General features: G+C 48.4%; 1 protein-coding gene and 1 long non-coding RNA gene across 2 annotated transcripts in view; one reads left to right on the top strand and one right to left on the bottom strand.

Annotated features, from left to right (window-relative positions):
- Window positions 1-427: 427 nt before the first annotated feature.
- On the bottom strand, window positions 428-4,214 carry MAFB (MAF bZIP transcription factor B). The gene has a single exon (XM_071572984.1). It carries the CDS (start codon window positions 3,424-3,426, stop codon window positions 2,491-2,493), a length of 936 nt encoding a protein of 311 aa, XP_071429085.1. The 5' UTR covers window positions 3,427-4,214; the 3' UTR covers window positions 428-2,490.
- Window positions 4,215-8,011: 3,797 nt separating this feature from the next.
- LOC139680509 (uncharacterized) overlaps window positions 8,012-16,915 on the top strand; it is a 32,775-nt gene continuing 23,871 nt past the window's right edge. The window contains exon 1 of the long non-coding RNA XR_011699356.1: window positions 8,012-8,318. This is a non-coding gene — a long non-coding RNA (uncharacterized lncRNA). The remainder of the gene's footprint in view (window positions 8,319-16,915) is intronic.

Genomic DNA, 16,915 nt, shown 5'->3' with positions numbered 1-16,915 from the left:
AAAAAAAGGAAAAGAAAAGAAAAGTGCCTGCCCTTAGCGCTTCCCCGCTCTCTCAGCCCGGGGGAGACTGAGGCCGGACACTCCCGCTGCCGGCGGGGGAAGCGGAGCGCCAGGGGTGGACACGCCGCCAGAGCCGGGCCCGGCGGGGCTCCCGCAGCTCCACTTTCCCCGGGGGGGTTGGGGTGATGCTCTCCCTGCCACGGGCGAGCTCTGAGCCGAGCAGAGTGCGAGGCTGAACGCTCCTTCCCTGCGTGCAGCAGCGTTCCCGAGTGGGCAAAGCAGCTCCGCGCCCCCCCCGTACCGCAGCCCCCCGCAAGCCCAGCTCCGGCAGCAGTGCGAGGACGGGGAGGGGGCCACAACTTTTTATTTCTTTCCTTTTTTTTTTTTCGGAACACGAGACGTCAGAGAAGCAGGTCCCTCCAAGAAATGCCATTTCAATGATTTTAATAAGCAAAATAGGAAACAATTTTAATAACCAAAAACAGAAACCAGTCTGAATAAAACTACAATAGACCAGGTTTTTTTAATATTTTTCATATCATAAGCAGGATTTGAAATTGATCCCTTCAGAACTTTACATGAAATAAAAACAATTTTTTCCGCTGCTGCAATGTTTTGATTTCAACACAGTTGAATCAGTAAAAACCAAAGATCGTTTTCTGATGCATGACTAATATCCACAATATTTAAAACTGCAAGCACCATGCTGTTCATTACAATCTTGTTATTACTGTTAATTTATAAACTAATACAAACTTAAAATGCATCCGGCCAGCAGTGCCAGCTATCCTAAAAGGAAACTAAAAAATAAGTTTTCATTTTGGTATTTTTGTCAGTGCAACGTAAATCCTTTTACTGACCTGCAGGAGGAAAAAAAAGTGATAAAAACACCCATAAGACTCGAAACTACTAATACTATACAACTGCAAATAAATTTTGACTAAAACTTTCACTTGCTGCATAGGGAAGCAGAGAAGCAGATTACAAATCATTGCAAAAGAATACACTTAAAAGTTGCAGTATGTCTTCTAAAAAAAAGTTTTAGTTTTATATGCTTTCCCAGCTCACTCATCTGCTGCTGCCATTGAGAAACCCAACTTCAGTGGCGACACGGAGCCCTCGCTGCTGTCGCAACTTGACTCCTAACGAGGAGGGCTTGGGGTTGTTTTTTCTCTTTATTTACCGAAAATCAAGGGGCAGTTGTTTTTTAAAAGGAACTGGTATCTCGTCCGTCCTTTGCTTCCTGAGTGTACTATCAGAAGGAAAACTATATGGCCAAGCCTAACCACTCCAGGCTGGGATTGTCCTGAAGGAAAGAGCTTCGTTGCCACTTTAAGGCATGGAGTAGGTTCTAGTGACCGATGAGGGGATTTTCCCTGTGAAGTTTAGGTTTGTCAATACCATACAGGCGTTTTTGCTTCTGCCCCAACAAACAAAAACCAAAATGAAAACTAACAAAAAAAAACCAAACAAACAACTTAAAAGTGCACCAGATATACAAAGTTGGTTTTTTTCTAATGCAAAATGCCCATAACTTTTTTCCTTAAGTATCTCTTTAACACCAAACAAACCGTATAACCAGCCTGCTGAAATGTTATTTTGTTTTTTGTGTATTTTTTTCCTGTGCGGTTTGAAGTAGCAGATATTTACAAGCTAACAACCATAAAAGAAAACAAGAGCAAAACCAACGAACAAAACTGCACAAGCAGTAAAAGTTTGATAACTTGTGATGCTTTTCTTATTGATGAAACAAAACACAACAGAAATCTATGATCAATGATCAACATGCTATAGTTAAACAAGAAAATGGTACAAAATAGAAATTATTACCATACATGTCCAGCATGCAGGATTAATATTTTTAATGCAGATTTTCGTATTTTTCTATATAATCAAGCAGGCAATAAAACTGATGAGTTTTTTTCTTTCATTCTTTCTTTTTTAGATTGAATGTCCCATCTGAGTCCTGTAACTTATTTCTCAAAGCAGGCAATATATGAAGAGTTTGCATATATTGTCCTTTTTATTTATTCTCTTTTTCCAAGCAGGTAAATTGTGCATGAGATGGTGCTGTATATGTCCTCTCTCTTTCCAAGCAGGCAGTATGTTATAGATGGCTTGTTCATTGTCCTTTTTTATTATTATTCTTTTAAAGTCCATCTCGCTCTGCAATCAAGTGATCTATAAAACGCTTCACTTGTCCTTTTCTCCTTTTCCTCTGCCTCTGTCTCTAACTCACACACGAAAGTCAAAAAGTTGCACTTTACCTCTCCCATCCCCACCCCCAGCCTACTTTTCCCACAGCTACTCTAGAAGACTGGATGCTGAAAAAAAAATCAAGTCTATTTTTCTCTCCTTCTTTCTCTCTAGTCACGCAGACGGATGGATGGAGATGTCAGAGGAGGATGGGAGCGGGGGGGAAAGGTGACTGGGGTCAGGTTTGGGGGGTGAAGGGGTTTTGTTTGTTTTTTAATTATTTTTGTTAAGCACTCACATGAAGAACTCAGGGGAAGACGGGTTGTCACTGGTAGAGCCGGCCTCTCTGAAGCCATTGCTGGCAAGTTTCTCACACTTGAGCTTGTAGGCGTCTCTCTCTCTGGCGAGCCGGGTCACTTCTTGCTTGAGCTGTTCCACCTGCTGAATGAGCTGGGTCTTTTCGTTCTCCAGATGGTGTTTCTGCTGGACACGTTTATACCTGCAGGACTGGGCATAGCCCCTGTTCTTCAAGGTCCTCCTCTTCTGCTTGAGGCGGATCACCTCGTCTTTGGTGAAGCCTCGGAGGTGCCTGTTGAGCTCCCTCACAGACATGGAGACCAGCTGGTCATCTGAGAACCGGTCCTCCACGCTGCTGGAGGGGGGATGCTGCTGGTGCGAGTTCTGGAGCTGCTGGGAGGAGCTGGAGGAGGTGGAGGGAGTGGGAGAGGCCTGGTGGTGATGATGGTGGTGATGGTGAGGGTGCCCGCTGCCGGCCAGGTCTTCGTGAGTGACTGCGGGATACTGGTGGTGGTGTTGGTGATGGTGATGATGGTGGTGGTGGTGGGCCCGGAAGCTCTCGAAGCCTTGAAGCTGCTGGGACACCTGGTGGGACCCAATGAGGGCTTCGACTGCATCCTCTGGAGTGAGGTTCAGCGCCTCGGGGTTCATCTGCTGGTAGCTGTTGGCCATCCAGTACAGGTCCTCCAAGTGGGTCTTCTGCTCAGTGGGGCTGAAGCTAGGCGAGGAGGGCACGGAGCTGCAGGGGGTGCTGATGGGGGTGGAGGAGACCGAGCCGGCCGGCTGCAGGCGGGTGCAGTGCCTGCCCGAGCGGTCGTTCCTGCCCAGGGGCTCCTTCTTCACGTCGAACTTCATCAGGTCGAAGTCGTTGACGTACTCCATGGCCAGCGGGCTAGTGGGCAGCTCGGCTCCGATGCTGAGCTCTCCGGCCATCGCTGTCTTGCGGGCACCTCTCCCGGCGGAGGGGGCTGGAGACCTCACCCCAGCGCACAGCCTGGCAGAGGGATGGCCGCGCTCCCCTATTCCAAACCAACTTTGGCTTTCAGCTCTCGCTTCCTTTCCTCTGCTCCCCCTTCACCGCCGCCCCCTTCTCCCGGTTTCTGGGGCTTCTTCAGTCCAGAGCAACAAAGCCAGGGACGAGTCGGTCCCCAGGGCCTCCGGGCTGGCTCCTGCTTTCGGTATCAGCGTTCGTCCCGCACCGTGGGCTGCGGCAGCTCCCGGCTCCGAGGCGCCCGGTCGCAGGGAGAAAGGAGCGGTAGCAGGAAGGGCAAAAGCAAAACAAAACAAAGATGCTGCCTTCGGGTCTGTGCAGGAAGAAGAATGTCGGTGCAAACGCCCAGCCCGTGCCCTCGGCCGGGTTTTGTAAGTCCGGAGCACTCTCCCCGCGACAGCCGAGCCTGGAGCCTGCCGCAACTTTCCAGCCCGAGCGAGCGCCGGGGCAGCGCACGGGATACCGGCGGCGGCGGGGCTCTGCACGGGAGTTTCACTGGCTCTGGCAGCGCAGGGGAAGGGGAGGGAAGAGGTGGAGGAAGGAGGGGAAGGAGGAGGGGGAAAAAAAAAAAAGAAAAAAAAAGGAGAGTGGGGGGACGAGCGCAGCCCAGGTCTCTGCTGTAGCTGCCGCCGCCAGCGCTCGTTGTGCAGCTGTGATCGCAGCGCAGCCCCTTTTGGCTTCTTATACGGCCGTGCCCGCCGAGAGCGCGGCGGGGGCCGGGGCCGGCGGCGGCCGCGCCAATGGCAGCGCAGCGGCGGGGCCGGGCCGGGCCGGGCGGCGGCGGCGGCGAGGCGGGGGCGGGGACGGGGACGGGGACGGGCCGTGACAGCTCCGCAGCGCCAGCTGAGCGGCCGCCGCTCCCAGCCCCGCACCTCCGGGCGCTCCAGGGCTCCCCCCTCCCGCACCGCCGCCTCCTCTTTATCTGTTTAGCTATTTTATTTGTGTGTGTGCCTCCCAACCCCCCCCATCATTTGCGGCCTCTGCAGCCGACAAAGGATAAGGACTCGGGGACATCCCGCCCGTCCCTTTGTTCTAAATATAACAAAAGTCCCCTTTTTGCCCACTGCCGTCCCGTAGCAAATGTCGAGGCAGTCAGCTTCCCCCAGTGCCACGCACACGCATCGCCCTCTCCAACTTTATATAAGCGCCCCCGAAGCGAAGGTACCGCGGGAGAACCGGCCGCGAACGCGCAGCAGGACCGGCCGGGAGCGGGCGCTGGGCTGCGGGAGGCGCCGAGAGGGATGCGCGGGGGACCGGGAGCGAGGGAAGCATCGGCTCGGCAGGCTGTCAGCGCTCCGTGTACAGCGGGGAAACCCTCCCGGTTACAGGAAGCGAATCTCTCCCTAAAGTAAAGCAAAGACATTGACACAGACAATTGCAAATATTAGGGAGAGGAGGGAGAAAATATAATTACATTTCTGTTCTGAGGGGACCGTGTTTGCTTTCCTCTGCTGTTCCCTGAGTGAGTGACTGCATGCAAAGGAGTACTCGACTTGTAAGGTTTTTTAGGTTTTTTGTGGGTTTTTTTTTCGTCCAGTAACAGGATTTTTTTTTAACATTTTGTAACGATTAAGAGAGATTAGGGCTTCTTTTTACAGTTTTTACGCTCAAACAGACAGAAAGTGCGACCCCAAGTGGTCACTTTCAGAATAACAATTACTTTTCACCGGGAAAAAAAACACCGGGGAAAAGGGGATGGGCATGCGGGACCGGAGCGATGCGGGAGAGGGGCTGCCCCCATCCCAGCCCGCCGCACCGCTCCAGAGCTGCGCCTCCGCCCCTGCACCTCAGCATCCCCCATATTCCACATCACCCATATTTATTTAGCCAAAAGTACTCATAAACTTTAAGATCTACCTGCTATCCCGAAATTTATGAGGAGGGAACTGTCTTTATGGAGCTGGGACAACACTGCGGAGTCTCCATGCGAAGACCCCCCGGTGTCAGTCCCTCCCTGTGGGACGCCCACCGCCAACCCCGCGGCGATACCGCAGCCTGGACCCGCTTGTTCCTCTCACCCGCATCTCCGCGGAGCCAGTCGCAGCCGTGCAGGGACACACACAGGGAGGCAAAAGTCGCGCGAAGTCCTCCCTTCCCCCAGAACAGAAATTCCAGGGGGTCCCTCTGGCAGCGGGCTGGAAGGGAGGAGGTGGAAACCAGGAAGGGGTATTTCATCCAAATCCTCTTTAGTACAGGGGCACCGGGGCTTAATGTTGTGTGGCAATGCCTCGTTTGAGTGTTTCCCCGAGACATTTGGAGGGGACGGAACTCGCAGTCGACAGCCCCCGCCAGCGGCCGGCTCCGGCGCTCCCCACGCCGTGCTGTCCGGGAATGAGAGCTGACCCCGCACTCCGCTCCCGGCCGGAGCGGGGAGAGCTGCCGAAAGCGCGCAGACCTCTCACCGCAGGTCGCTCTGCTCCAAGCGCGTGTGCTGGAGGACACGCGTGGAATGCGCACACACACACACACACACACACACACAGACAAGGGGCGCTCCCCGCACTCTGCGTCCCCTACGGGCATCGCAGCCCCGCGGTGCGGGGGCCTCCAGGGTCCGCACGGCCAAGAAGCTGCTTGTTTCCTATCAGTCCTAGATTTGGGAAATCGTCGGCTTTTCGTTTTTACGAGCGATTCCGTGGCACAGAGAGGTGGGGAGGCAGGAGCAGTGCGAGGAGACCGGCGAGCCGGGCAGAGCGGACCAGGGAAGGAGCTCGGCGGTCCCGTTTCTGCAGCTGCCGCCTCCCCGGGGGCTGGGGGCTGCCGAGAACTCCTCGTGCGGGTCCGCTGGGCTTGCTATTTCGGAGGTCCTGGAAGCTGCTGGGGGAGAGTTTTATTTTCACCTGCACGTTAAACGTTACCGTTGCCAGTGAGAGAAAGGGGACCCTGGCGAGAGCTTGGGAAGCCTGAATGCAGCCCTGTAAAACGTGCCATTAGATGGATATTACTTTTTCTTCTCATAATTACTGAGGTATATTCACAAGGTGGAGCTACTGAAAGGCGGAGGAAGCACTGATCTGATTATCTCCCTGTCCATACACACTCTGTCCCTTTTCCCTAATCTTTTCAGCTGTGAATTGCAAATCAGTTTTGAACGTCCATCCTAATCGTCGTAACATTTCGGGACACTTTCTGGGTCCGCTTCTTTGCTCTTCCGTCCGTCGCTGCCCTTTCCAAAATACATCCCACAAAACTTGCGGCGTTAATCGGCTGACTAAAATCAGAACCGCTTCGTGCCCTGAATTCCCAGTTAAAGGGCAATTTTGTTTATTGCAGAGCTTTTAATTCAGCCACCAAAAGTTATTTGCCATGCGATTTAATTTTTAGGGGCTCCTTCCCGAATTTTAAATCATGCTTTTTTTTTTTTTAAAAAACAAGGATTGGGGAAGATATTATGTTGTTGCAGCAGAAGAAGAGGATTCCTGGGCTGAGTAGCCCAGCTAGGCAGCTCAGAAGAGTTTCCCATCAGCCGGCCTAAGCAGCGGAGCTGCGGGGCCGTGCGGCCGCGATGCTGCGCGCAGCGGGAGGGAACTCCGCGCATCCCGGCCTCGTGCAGCCGCCCGCACCCTAAAAGCCTTCGCGGGGCAAAGCGGCGGCTGCAGGCTCCTGCGGGAACGATTCCCTGTCCCCTTCGCGCCCGCGGAGGTGGAAGAAGAGGCGTCCACCTTCCTGGCCCCGCAGCGCGGGACGCAGGTCTCTTCCCTGCCGTGCCCTTCGGGCAATTTTTATTTAATTGCGACCTTCTCCCCGCACCCGAAAGCCGATAATCGAGCAGCCTTCATTTGTTTTTCTTTCTGTATTTTAAGATCCTGTTTTTGAAGGTTAGTTTCGAGGAAAGAATGACTTCTTCCCGCTCTCCCTCCTCTCCCCCCTGCCTTTCGCAAACTCGCGGTCAAAAGCGGGACGAGTTCGGAGAAAATGTTAATGTCATTTCAGATCAACTCCAGCCGGCGTGTCCGCCCAGGACAGGACAGTGGGTGTCCTGGAGCCACTGAAATTTGAAGTTCCTCCCTTGAAACTAGAGCATATAGATACCTATCCGTGTTCAGTCAGGTAGGGCTCTGCCTGAATCCGTGACATTCAGAAAGTGAATTCTGTTACGCTGGCATCCCAGTCCCCAATTCTTAGAAAGAGGGGTTCTGGGTAACTGATAAAAACTAAGAGGACTGTGAAATGTTCGGTTCTCTGAGAAGAACTCCTCGGTTTTGGTAGCTGACTGCTACTTTTTCCCCCGAATTAGCTTTTTTTTACCCCATTAGCGGGAAATGTCGAATGAAAAGGGGGTTAGTTATTTTAAGAAACATACACACAAACAAAAATCACCCTGGGCTGGCAGCCGGCATTGATGGAGAAAAAGGGCATCACTTTCCAAATTCCTACGTCCCCTCACTTGATTTTTAGTTTCCCAAACCGCACGCAGACACCATGCTGGTTGTCAGGATTTTTTTCCCCTGTGTAAGCAGTGAGAGACCTGGTTAATCATCTATCGCAGATACAAGTGCATGAGAAAGAAAAGTGTTGATGTTTGCTTGTTGGGGCTGCTGGGAATGGCCCACGAATTTAGGATTAAATTACTGCTGGTAATCATAAGGCTTTGTTTCCCCTCGCTCTCCCTTTTCTGCGGGGATTGTCAAAGTAAAGCGGGCAAGAGTCTTCGGACAAAGTCTGCACAACAGCTTTGCAGTATAAAATCAGCTATTGAACCCTTCTGGGTTAACTGGGACCTCTTCAGATTTTAGCCCGAACTAGTTAAAAGGGGGGCGAATCCCAGTACCAACTTTAGACACGTTTTCACAGGTGGATCCGGGAGAAGGGAGCGGAGCAACACTTCAGAAGGGTAGGTTTTTTGGGGGTGGGGTATTTTTCTTTCCTGAGGTTTCACAGTGTCCAGCATTAAATCCCCGCTGAGTCGAAAAGGCCGGGGGGGTGGGGGGGGTGTTGGTCAGGATGTGCGGGCGGCGGGTTTGGGGTTTGCTCTGTCGCGGGGGGCCCCGCGGAGTGAGCGCACCCGGACGGGTGTTTTGAAGGCACCGCGAAGCCCGTGAGCCCCGCTGTGTCGGCACCGGGGGAGGTGTCACTGCCCGGAGGGTCCCCCCTGAGCAGGGCTCAGCCCTGCGGCCCCCCATCAGCCCTGGGACTCCCACCTCTAAAGGCTGCAGCGCGATTGATGGGGACGGAAGGGCAGAGCGATGACTCCTGATGGGGGAATCCCTGGGGGCACCGCACCAGCGCACGTCGAGGTGATGCCCCGGCGGGGCTCCGAGTCCCTGCGAGGTTCGGAGGATGAAGAACCTCTGGGTCTTGAGGATATTATTTTCTTTTTAGAGCGGGGAAAGTCCTCCAGTGCCCCCACTGCTCGGGGTTATCCTGGGACAGCTGCGCCGTCCGGGGGCCTGGAGAGGGGTTGCTGCCGTGCTTGGCTCCTGCCTTCTTGTGCACAGAAAGAAGCACAACCCCTTCGTGGCAACCTCTGCAACTGGGTCTGAGTCTCGCTGCACCCCGAGGGTGATTTTGAGACCAACTGGCATAATTTCACCTCCTTCTACAACATCCCACAACAGTGTCTTTGGCAAGGAGGCAGGCAGAGAGTACAAACATTCTCCTTCTAGTTATTTCTTTCAGATTTAGCCCCATTGTACCATGAATGCATTGATCCAAACTTGTTTTCAAGAGAATTTGCCCCTCTTTCACCATCTCAAAACTCTACTGTCCCATTATAGCCCCCTCTCCAATACATGCTCTTGTCATTATTCCCCTTGCCATCACAGTAAAAATTGCTTTTAGCAGAAACACCTGATCCAGAAGCACAAAATTCCCCATTCAAGCCTTGCTAGGATAAGATTTCCTCCTGTGCTTTGCTAAGTCCTGCTTTCCACTTGAACCATGGCATGTTGAATTCATTATCTGAGCCCTTTTAGGAGCTTGTAGCTAATAAACAGCACCAAAACCTGTCTGAGTGATCAGAAGTTGCCGTTGGGGATTGAAGTAGCCAGTAGAAGCTGAAGGACTGTAATTGCTGCAGCCATATCTTGCAATGCCATTTTATGTCATTCAAAGGCTTTTGAAACACTTCAGAACTTGGACCACATCTTACCACAGAAAAAATTCTCTCCTGCTTGTCTGCTTCTCCTATGAATTCAGAGGTACTACACAGATATCTGGGTGAAAAAGGTGATCTTCCCAAGGGTTTTTAGTTTCCTTGGAAGGGATGTAGGAAAGGGACATGTCAGGGAAACAGGGAAGGTGTTCTGGAACTATACCCAATGTCACAAAATCATGAGCAGCTAGAAGATCTTCTAGGAAAGGTCAGCATCCCTTTCTGGCCAAGGGGCTCAGCAGGAGACTTTCTTGATGATCAGATCTTTAGTGGTCAGGAAGGAGAGAAGGAAGATCTGGCCTGCTGTGCTTGAGGAAACCCAGGACCATTGAGGCATCTTTTCACAAAGACAGTGTTGTTGCAGGTTCAGTGTTCAATGCAGCAGAAAGGATGCTCCCAGCAGGGCTGGGCATGTCCCTGGGCCCTTGCAGGATCAGGGGGCTGTCGTTACAACCCAGGAGTCCACAGACATGCTCCAGCACCCACTGGGACCAGTACTCTTTCATTCACATTGATTTGTAATTCCTTTTCATTGCATTAAGTCCTGGATCAAAAAAACTGCTTATATAGAGAAAATTTTTGGAATTCCCTTTTCAGCGTTTGCTGCATAAGGATTTAAATATAATCATAAAGCCTATACTGTATATTCTTTTTGCTCTTTCCACCTTTAGTCCCCATTAGGGATTTGGTTTTGTTTCTGTTTTGACAGCCCCTGTATATATGTGTTTGCCGTTGTTCCGTACTGTTTCCTGATTTAATATCAGTGCAGTTACAGGAGAAGGATGCACCGTTAGCATTTTTTGCTCAAAGTATTTTTCAAGCTCCTTTTTGATGTACTGGTCAGGTTTGCAGCTTCTGTGCTCTTGTTGATCAGAAGAGGAAGGATCAGTTTTATTGTGCCCTTTGGGAATGAAACTCTCTATTCACCTAAGGAATTCATCTATCTTCCTTTGCTAGCCCCTCCGTATAGATCCAGGTACAGAAGAAAAGTGAGGAAGTATTTAGCAGAAACTTGTTCTGCAGTGCAATTAAAGTCCTTCTGTGCATTTCTGAGAAGATGAGCAAAACTGGAAAAGAGATGGCTTCTACAAACCTCCACCTTCATCCCCAAACATTTCAAGTCCTAAACATGAGATGGGAGCAGAAGAGAAACAAAGAAAGGGAATAGTTCTGGGGAAATGCTTCTCTTTGCTCTCCCTGTTAGTCTGAGGAGCACTTACTCAGCTGTTACCCAGACAGGAGAAAAAAAAGGTTCTTGATCTTTGTTTCTTTTACACATAAACAGATCCAGTCTTGAACAGCCCCAGACCAGATGATTTTAAAATCAGACTCAGAGTGTAAATTATGCTTCACTTACCCAAACAAGACATTTGGCTCATAGTGCAACCTGTCATTTTATCTTTAGGAAATAAAACTGTGTTTTAGCATGTGTGCCTATGTGGCCACTGCATGTTGTGAACACCTCTCAGCTTAAAACTCACTAGATCTCCAGTCCCTAGAAAAGCTGGAGGTGTTTCCCATCACTGGCCACTACCAGGATCCTAAGGAGGGTCCAAGGGAAGCAGCTCTGACACAACGGGGCTGGGATATGGGGAGGGCTCACAGAGCTCATTGCTGTCCCTGGGGCAAACTGTGGTTGCTCTGTAACTATTTCTTTGCTTCCAGATCTTCTCTGCAGAATGGTCAAATTAGTTTGTGCAGGAAAGCTGACAGCACAGCGGTGCTACAAATTCTCACCTGCTGTTTCCCAGGCTGAATGCTCTCCAGGCAAATTAGGCAGTTGCTGCATGGATCATTCTGAGATCCCATCAGTAGTGCCTGTGTATCCTCGGCTGGAGAGATCACAGGAAAATGCAGCGAGGAGATGGACAGTGTGAGCTGAGGCTGCCGTGGGAATAAAAGGTGGTCATGGAAGGTTCCTTCCTTTCTATTCCTATTCTAATGGAAGTCCTATGGGGCACTTTATGTGTGCTGTACTAAGGGCGATCATTTCTGCTTGTTTTGCTCCAGTAGGATCAATTCCTCATATGTTAGTGGAGACAGAAACACACACCAAAATTTCCAGCCTATACTCTGTAAGGTAGAAAAGTAACGGCTCCTGCAACAATCAGTAAGTGCCTGCACTACAGCAGTTTCTGTTATCCCCCCTTGGCTAAACAGTAACACAGGTATTCATTAGGTTTTTTAAATACATATATTAATATCAACTTTGGCTGAAAATTTTGGAAAAAATAGTCTTTAAATGCTGTGGAAAAAATAGTCTTTAAATGCTGTCAACTCATCTCCATATACACAATTAACCACTACTTTATTCATTTTCTGAGCGTTATGAAAAAACAGGTTAGAGTCTCCTGGACAGCTTTCTCTAAGGTTCTCCAGGCTTTCAGTGTGAGTGCCCTGTTTATCTTCAGCATTAACTCTGTATTTGCAGGGGTTTTAATAAGTGTATTTTCATCCTTCACACATCCAGATAAAGAGTTTCACCCCTCAAAGCTGTGATGACACCTCAGCAACCTCTCTCTTGGCAATGTATGTGTGGTTTCTGTTTTGTGTTGTTTTTCTGGCTTGAACTAACACATGTTTCAAACCTCTAATGTACGTCTTTAATAACTGACTTCTAAAAAAAAGAAGACAGAGAATTTTATCCAAGAATTCCCAGCTGGAGACATCTGTTCAGCAGCAAATCACCTGATGAACAGCACTAACCAGCCAAGTGTGAGTTATTTTTTTATTGGTTCAGTGTTTTAAAAATAAATTTTATTATTATTTTAGTTGATACATTTCTAGATATTTCAGTGGATTCCTACACTGGTCTTCATGGACTTGAGTTTATTTCTCCTGAAAGATTAGTTTAGCCCAAAATGAGCAATCCATTCCAAAACCCAGTTGACTGGCTGAAACCAGTAGGAACCAGTTAAATGCTTGAAATGAGGGTTTCCACTAGGGTAATCAAGTTTCCCAAGAGGTGATGGATTTTGATGTATAGCCTGTCAGGATGAGTTGCAGGTGCTCAGCACCTCTGAAAATCAGGCCATAGCAGCTTTCAGCAAATCTAAAGAGACGGGGTGTGCGCACATGCGAGCCCAAGTGAGCTGCGGATAGGACACATGTCTTCATTGATCTCAAAAGGCAGGTTGAACTGTTCTGGTTTGAATCACATGATTTGTCATGTTATTTAGCAGCTGTTAAGCTCAGGTGAGCTTGTAGGATCCTGTCAATGCACACTCAGGTCTAATCCTCTCTCAGTTCATCGGTCGCTGCTGCTACCTGGCTCCTCTGGAAAAAGGTTCATGCCCACTGTTTCTCCTGCACTACACCCTGAAGTGCTGAGCATCCTCCTGGTTACTCCTTCCCACCACGCAGCATCCCAAAAGTGTCTTCCAGATGGTAGGGCTGATATCATGTTTGATTTTCCATTTCTGTTCTCTGTGTTGTGTCTGGGAAGATTTTTGAGGTCCATGGACTTTGCCTTTGTTTGAAGTCTTGGAGCAGGACCCCAGTTTGACATGGGGAGGGTGATGATGGAAGAGGAAGGTTAGAAGAGCAAAAAGGGACAGAGTGGATGTAGGCAGGAATGTGGGATTGCATCATGTGCAGTATGTTGTAGACCCTTCTGCTGTCCATCCACGCAGAAAGGTCTCAGCCAGCCTGCAAGCAACTTGTCTGACTTCATTTGCCCTTCACTGGCCTAAGCTACTCACCTGTCTTGTGCTGGGAAAGCCTGGAGCTTTGAATCCTTCTACACACCCCAGCCCATGGCATTCAATGGGTGGAGAGTACCAAGAGGTGCTGTTTTCCTACACTATGCAAGTTGTAGGTACCAGAAGCTGAAGGAAAGCTCTGTGGGGATCCCCATCTCCTGTGAACTATTGGAATGGTTGCAATCTCCTCAAGGACAGTTTAGGTGGGAGAGTAACAGTGCAGCCCCCCAGTCCCTTCTACACTTCACCCTGCTGAATTATTTGTGATTTCAGGCAACACTGGGACATCCTAGGTGGAGAAAACACCAATATCTTCCCTTTCTTCTTCTCTTTGGAATAGCTTGAATTAATAATTTTACATCTTTCAAATGAAAGAGAGGAGTTTCTTATTTGAGAAAAGTGAAGAAATGTTTCCCAAAAACTGCATTTTATTTGATCCAGCCTTGGGATTGGGAGGCTGAGGAAAGAATTGCTCTCATGGAATTAATTTTATGAAAGAAAGCAAATCTCCACCCCATTTAAACATGGGGAAACATCACAGAGGCATCCTGCTGCACCAAATAGTAAACATGTCCATGTATTATATCACTTATGGCTTCCTTAAGAGTTTTATGATGCTGTTCTCAATTACTGTGTTTGCATTTGTAATTAGAGTGCAGAACACATTGTGAAGGCAAATTATAGAGCTAACTTGTCCTTTCAAAATAACCCATTTGCTCAGTGTGCTCCCAGAAGCGTCTCTTTATTCAAGGGACTCCAGTGAAGGAGTAACCTTCCCTGCTGAGGGGGTTGGAATACACACCTGCTGGAGGGAAGGGAGAGGAGAAACACATTCCTGCCCCAGGGTTTTGCAGTACTTGGGCCTGACCTTCAAACCACTGAAACTCCTGTTGGTTTCTCTAAGACCAGTCCTTCACAGGTTTGAGCAACTAATGGAATTGGGGGGGTGAGGGGGTGTGAGAGAAGAATCAGGTATTATTGCTCTGCCACTAATTTTCTCTCTGACCTTGGTCACATCACTTGGCATTTTTGTGCTCCCTTAACCATCTAAAAATCTCCAGGGGAAGAGCTGGGATGTTAATGTTCAATCACCTAAATAGCTAAATAAAGGTGAATATGCAGGGCTGCAATTTGTCCTCCACTACCCTGTTCTTTTGCAGGAAGGGAATTCTGGGAACAGCTCTTTGGAGCTGATATTTTGCGTGCATCCAACCTTTTTCCTGGACTCCCCTTACTGAGTGGCTCACTCCCTGTTTAGAAGTAAGGATGACACATTTCTTCATGCCAGATTGCCTTAAACATTCCACCAAATCTCTACAGGAAGAATCCACAGTGCTGCTTGGCTTTGCTCAGTGGCTCCCAGGGTTTCACTGAGCAGTTCCTGAGCAGCTGCCCTGACATTTTGCTCTGGCTATTGAGCATCAGCAGCAGAGATCTGATCTTCCTTTAAGGCAGGTCGATTCTGTATTCATCAGACTGGAGTCTAGGCCAGCTGTGCACTTTGCCTTTGAATTCAGTAGGGAAAAAACTGTATCCAAGTCTGAACTTGGAGATGATAATGCTCTGCTTAAAGCAAAAAGGAAGCAAAGTCTCCAGTTGTTACTGCCATGCTGTGTTTGCAAAGAATCTTTGCATTTGGGTTTTTCTTTTTTTTTTCAGGTTTGGTTTTGGGTTTAATTTCTTTTTTTTTTTTTTTTTTTTGCAAAACCTGCTCTAAGCCAGAAGTTTTGACTTTTAATGGGTTTCTCTGTAAGCACAAGTTATATTTTTAATATTATCCTCTCCTGTCCCCTAAGCATAACTTCCCCATGCCTGGCCATGAGGAGTTGCTTGGCTTTGCTGCCCAGACAAGTTTTGGGAAAAGTTCAAGCACTGTGCTTGACCCTTACCTAGCACACTGCCCTCCAGTGTCCTCTGCTTGTGTGCCAAGGCTTAGTGAAACCAAGCCAAAACAGAGTAAAGGACGCCTAAAAAGGCTGTGTCCTCTCAGGGTGGCCACACTCTGAGGATTAAAAAGCTCAAAGAAATCCCAAAACATTGCACTATGAAATTACTACGATCTCTTTTTTCCTTTCCTTCACTTTTCCCACTATGAAGAAATTTGTCCAACTTTTACTCCCCCTTATTTAATTTTCAATGCAGCTGAGTTAGAAGTTCACCACAACACTGGCTCTCCCCTTGCCACTGCTCAGTTATTAATTCAATTCTTGGTATCTATTTCATGGGTCAGGAAAGCTGGTTTCTTGGCCCCAGCTTTCTGTCAGGTGCTTGTTCCTTCTGAGCAAAGGTTAAGTCACCTTCCGATGATTCATTGAAAAAACTGGTTTTATTACTTTCCCTGGGTATGGGAGAGTTTCCTCAAAGAAAGAAGCTGCAGCACATGGAATGACCATCCCCAAAAGAATGCATGCCAAGGAGATTTGGTTAGGGGTTCAGCTTATTTTCTACTATCAAATTTGTTGTTTAATGGCATTAAATCCCAGAAAGTGCCTAGAGGAATGAGTTCAAACTTTATGGTTTGTGTGATTATTTCTGAAGTGGTTTAGGAAGGACATTTTCTGCTGTTCCAGCATGGTGTTTTGTGGTGCCAGATGCACTCCACTTTCTATAACTGTGTGTTTAAAACATGGCCCGTGTTCAATGAGCAAGTCAAAACACGTTTGCGAGGCTGACCAGGGAATGGAATACAGCTGCAAAACGGGGCAAGCTCAGTTTTGTTGAGGGAACAAAAGAGAGGAGAGCGTTTGTCAGCCCGGGGATCAAATTTGTGAAACATCTACTGTTGTTTGGGTAGTTGGGATTTAAAATATATATGTCATCATGCTGTCTTTGTTGCCAGTAATGCTGTTTGCTTTGCTCTGCTGCTGCACTGCCCCAGCAGCTCCACGAGACAGGCAGCTTTGCCTGCTGATTCCAACCTGAGGAGCCCTGACTCCAGCACCTCTCTCCCAGGGAACCATTCAGGCTGCCAGCATCCAAATGCCACCAAGGACAAATCCAGAGAGATGGCCACCAAAAAGTAGGAAAGCGTGAGATGCAATATGATGCCATTTGTTTTTACTGTACAGTTGGTAGTTTTCTTGAAATTTCAGCTTTCCATGGTTTTCATTTTTGATGAAAGCCTATTCCAGCAGTTGAAGTAGGAAAACACCCTACATCTAACACATGGAAGACTTTTTTTTAATAAATATCCTTCAAAATGAGAGAAATTTACCTGCCCTATGAAATAGCATCAATATTTCAAGAAACAGCACAAAGAAAAATTCATGTTCATGTTTGATGTAACAATGGGATTTTGCAGCACCTACAGTGGAGTACTGTGTTTTCTCATAGTGTTCACAAGAAGAGTAGGAGATAAGCATGTTAAAAAAATAAACAAAACAAAACAAATTAAAAATTCTTTACTGGATGATATCCTTGTAGTTTTTGCTATTTTGAACCTGTCAACTGCTTAAGTAACAGCTTGTCAGTGATCGTGGCCCAGCCAAATACAAGACCTGGTAGTATGGCTGCAAATTGTCAAGAGCTGAGTGATCTCCCGGGTTGTGATTTATGACTCCATGAACAATGGCAAGCAAGGAGAAAAGGCCCTGGCAATTTTGGAAGCAGTTGTGGAAACAATTAGATCACTTTTTT

This window comes from Pithys albifrons, chromosome 18 (genome assembly GCF_047495875.1).
Source record: "Pithys albifrons albifrons isolate INPA30051 chromosome 18, PitAlb_v1, whole genome shotgun sequence".
Taxonomy (NCBI): domain Eukaryota; kingdom Metazoa; phylum Chordata; class Aves; order Passeriformes; family Thamnophilidae; genus Pithys; species Pithys albifrons.
This window is presented reverse-complemented; position numbering and strand designations above follow the sequence as displayed.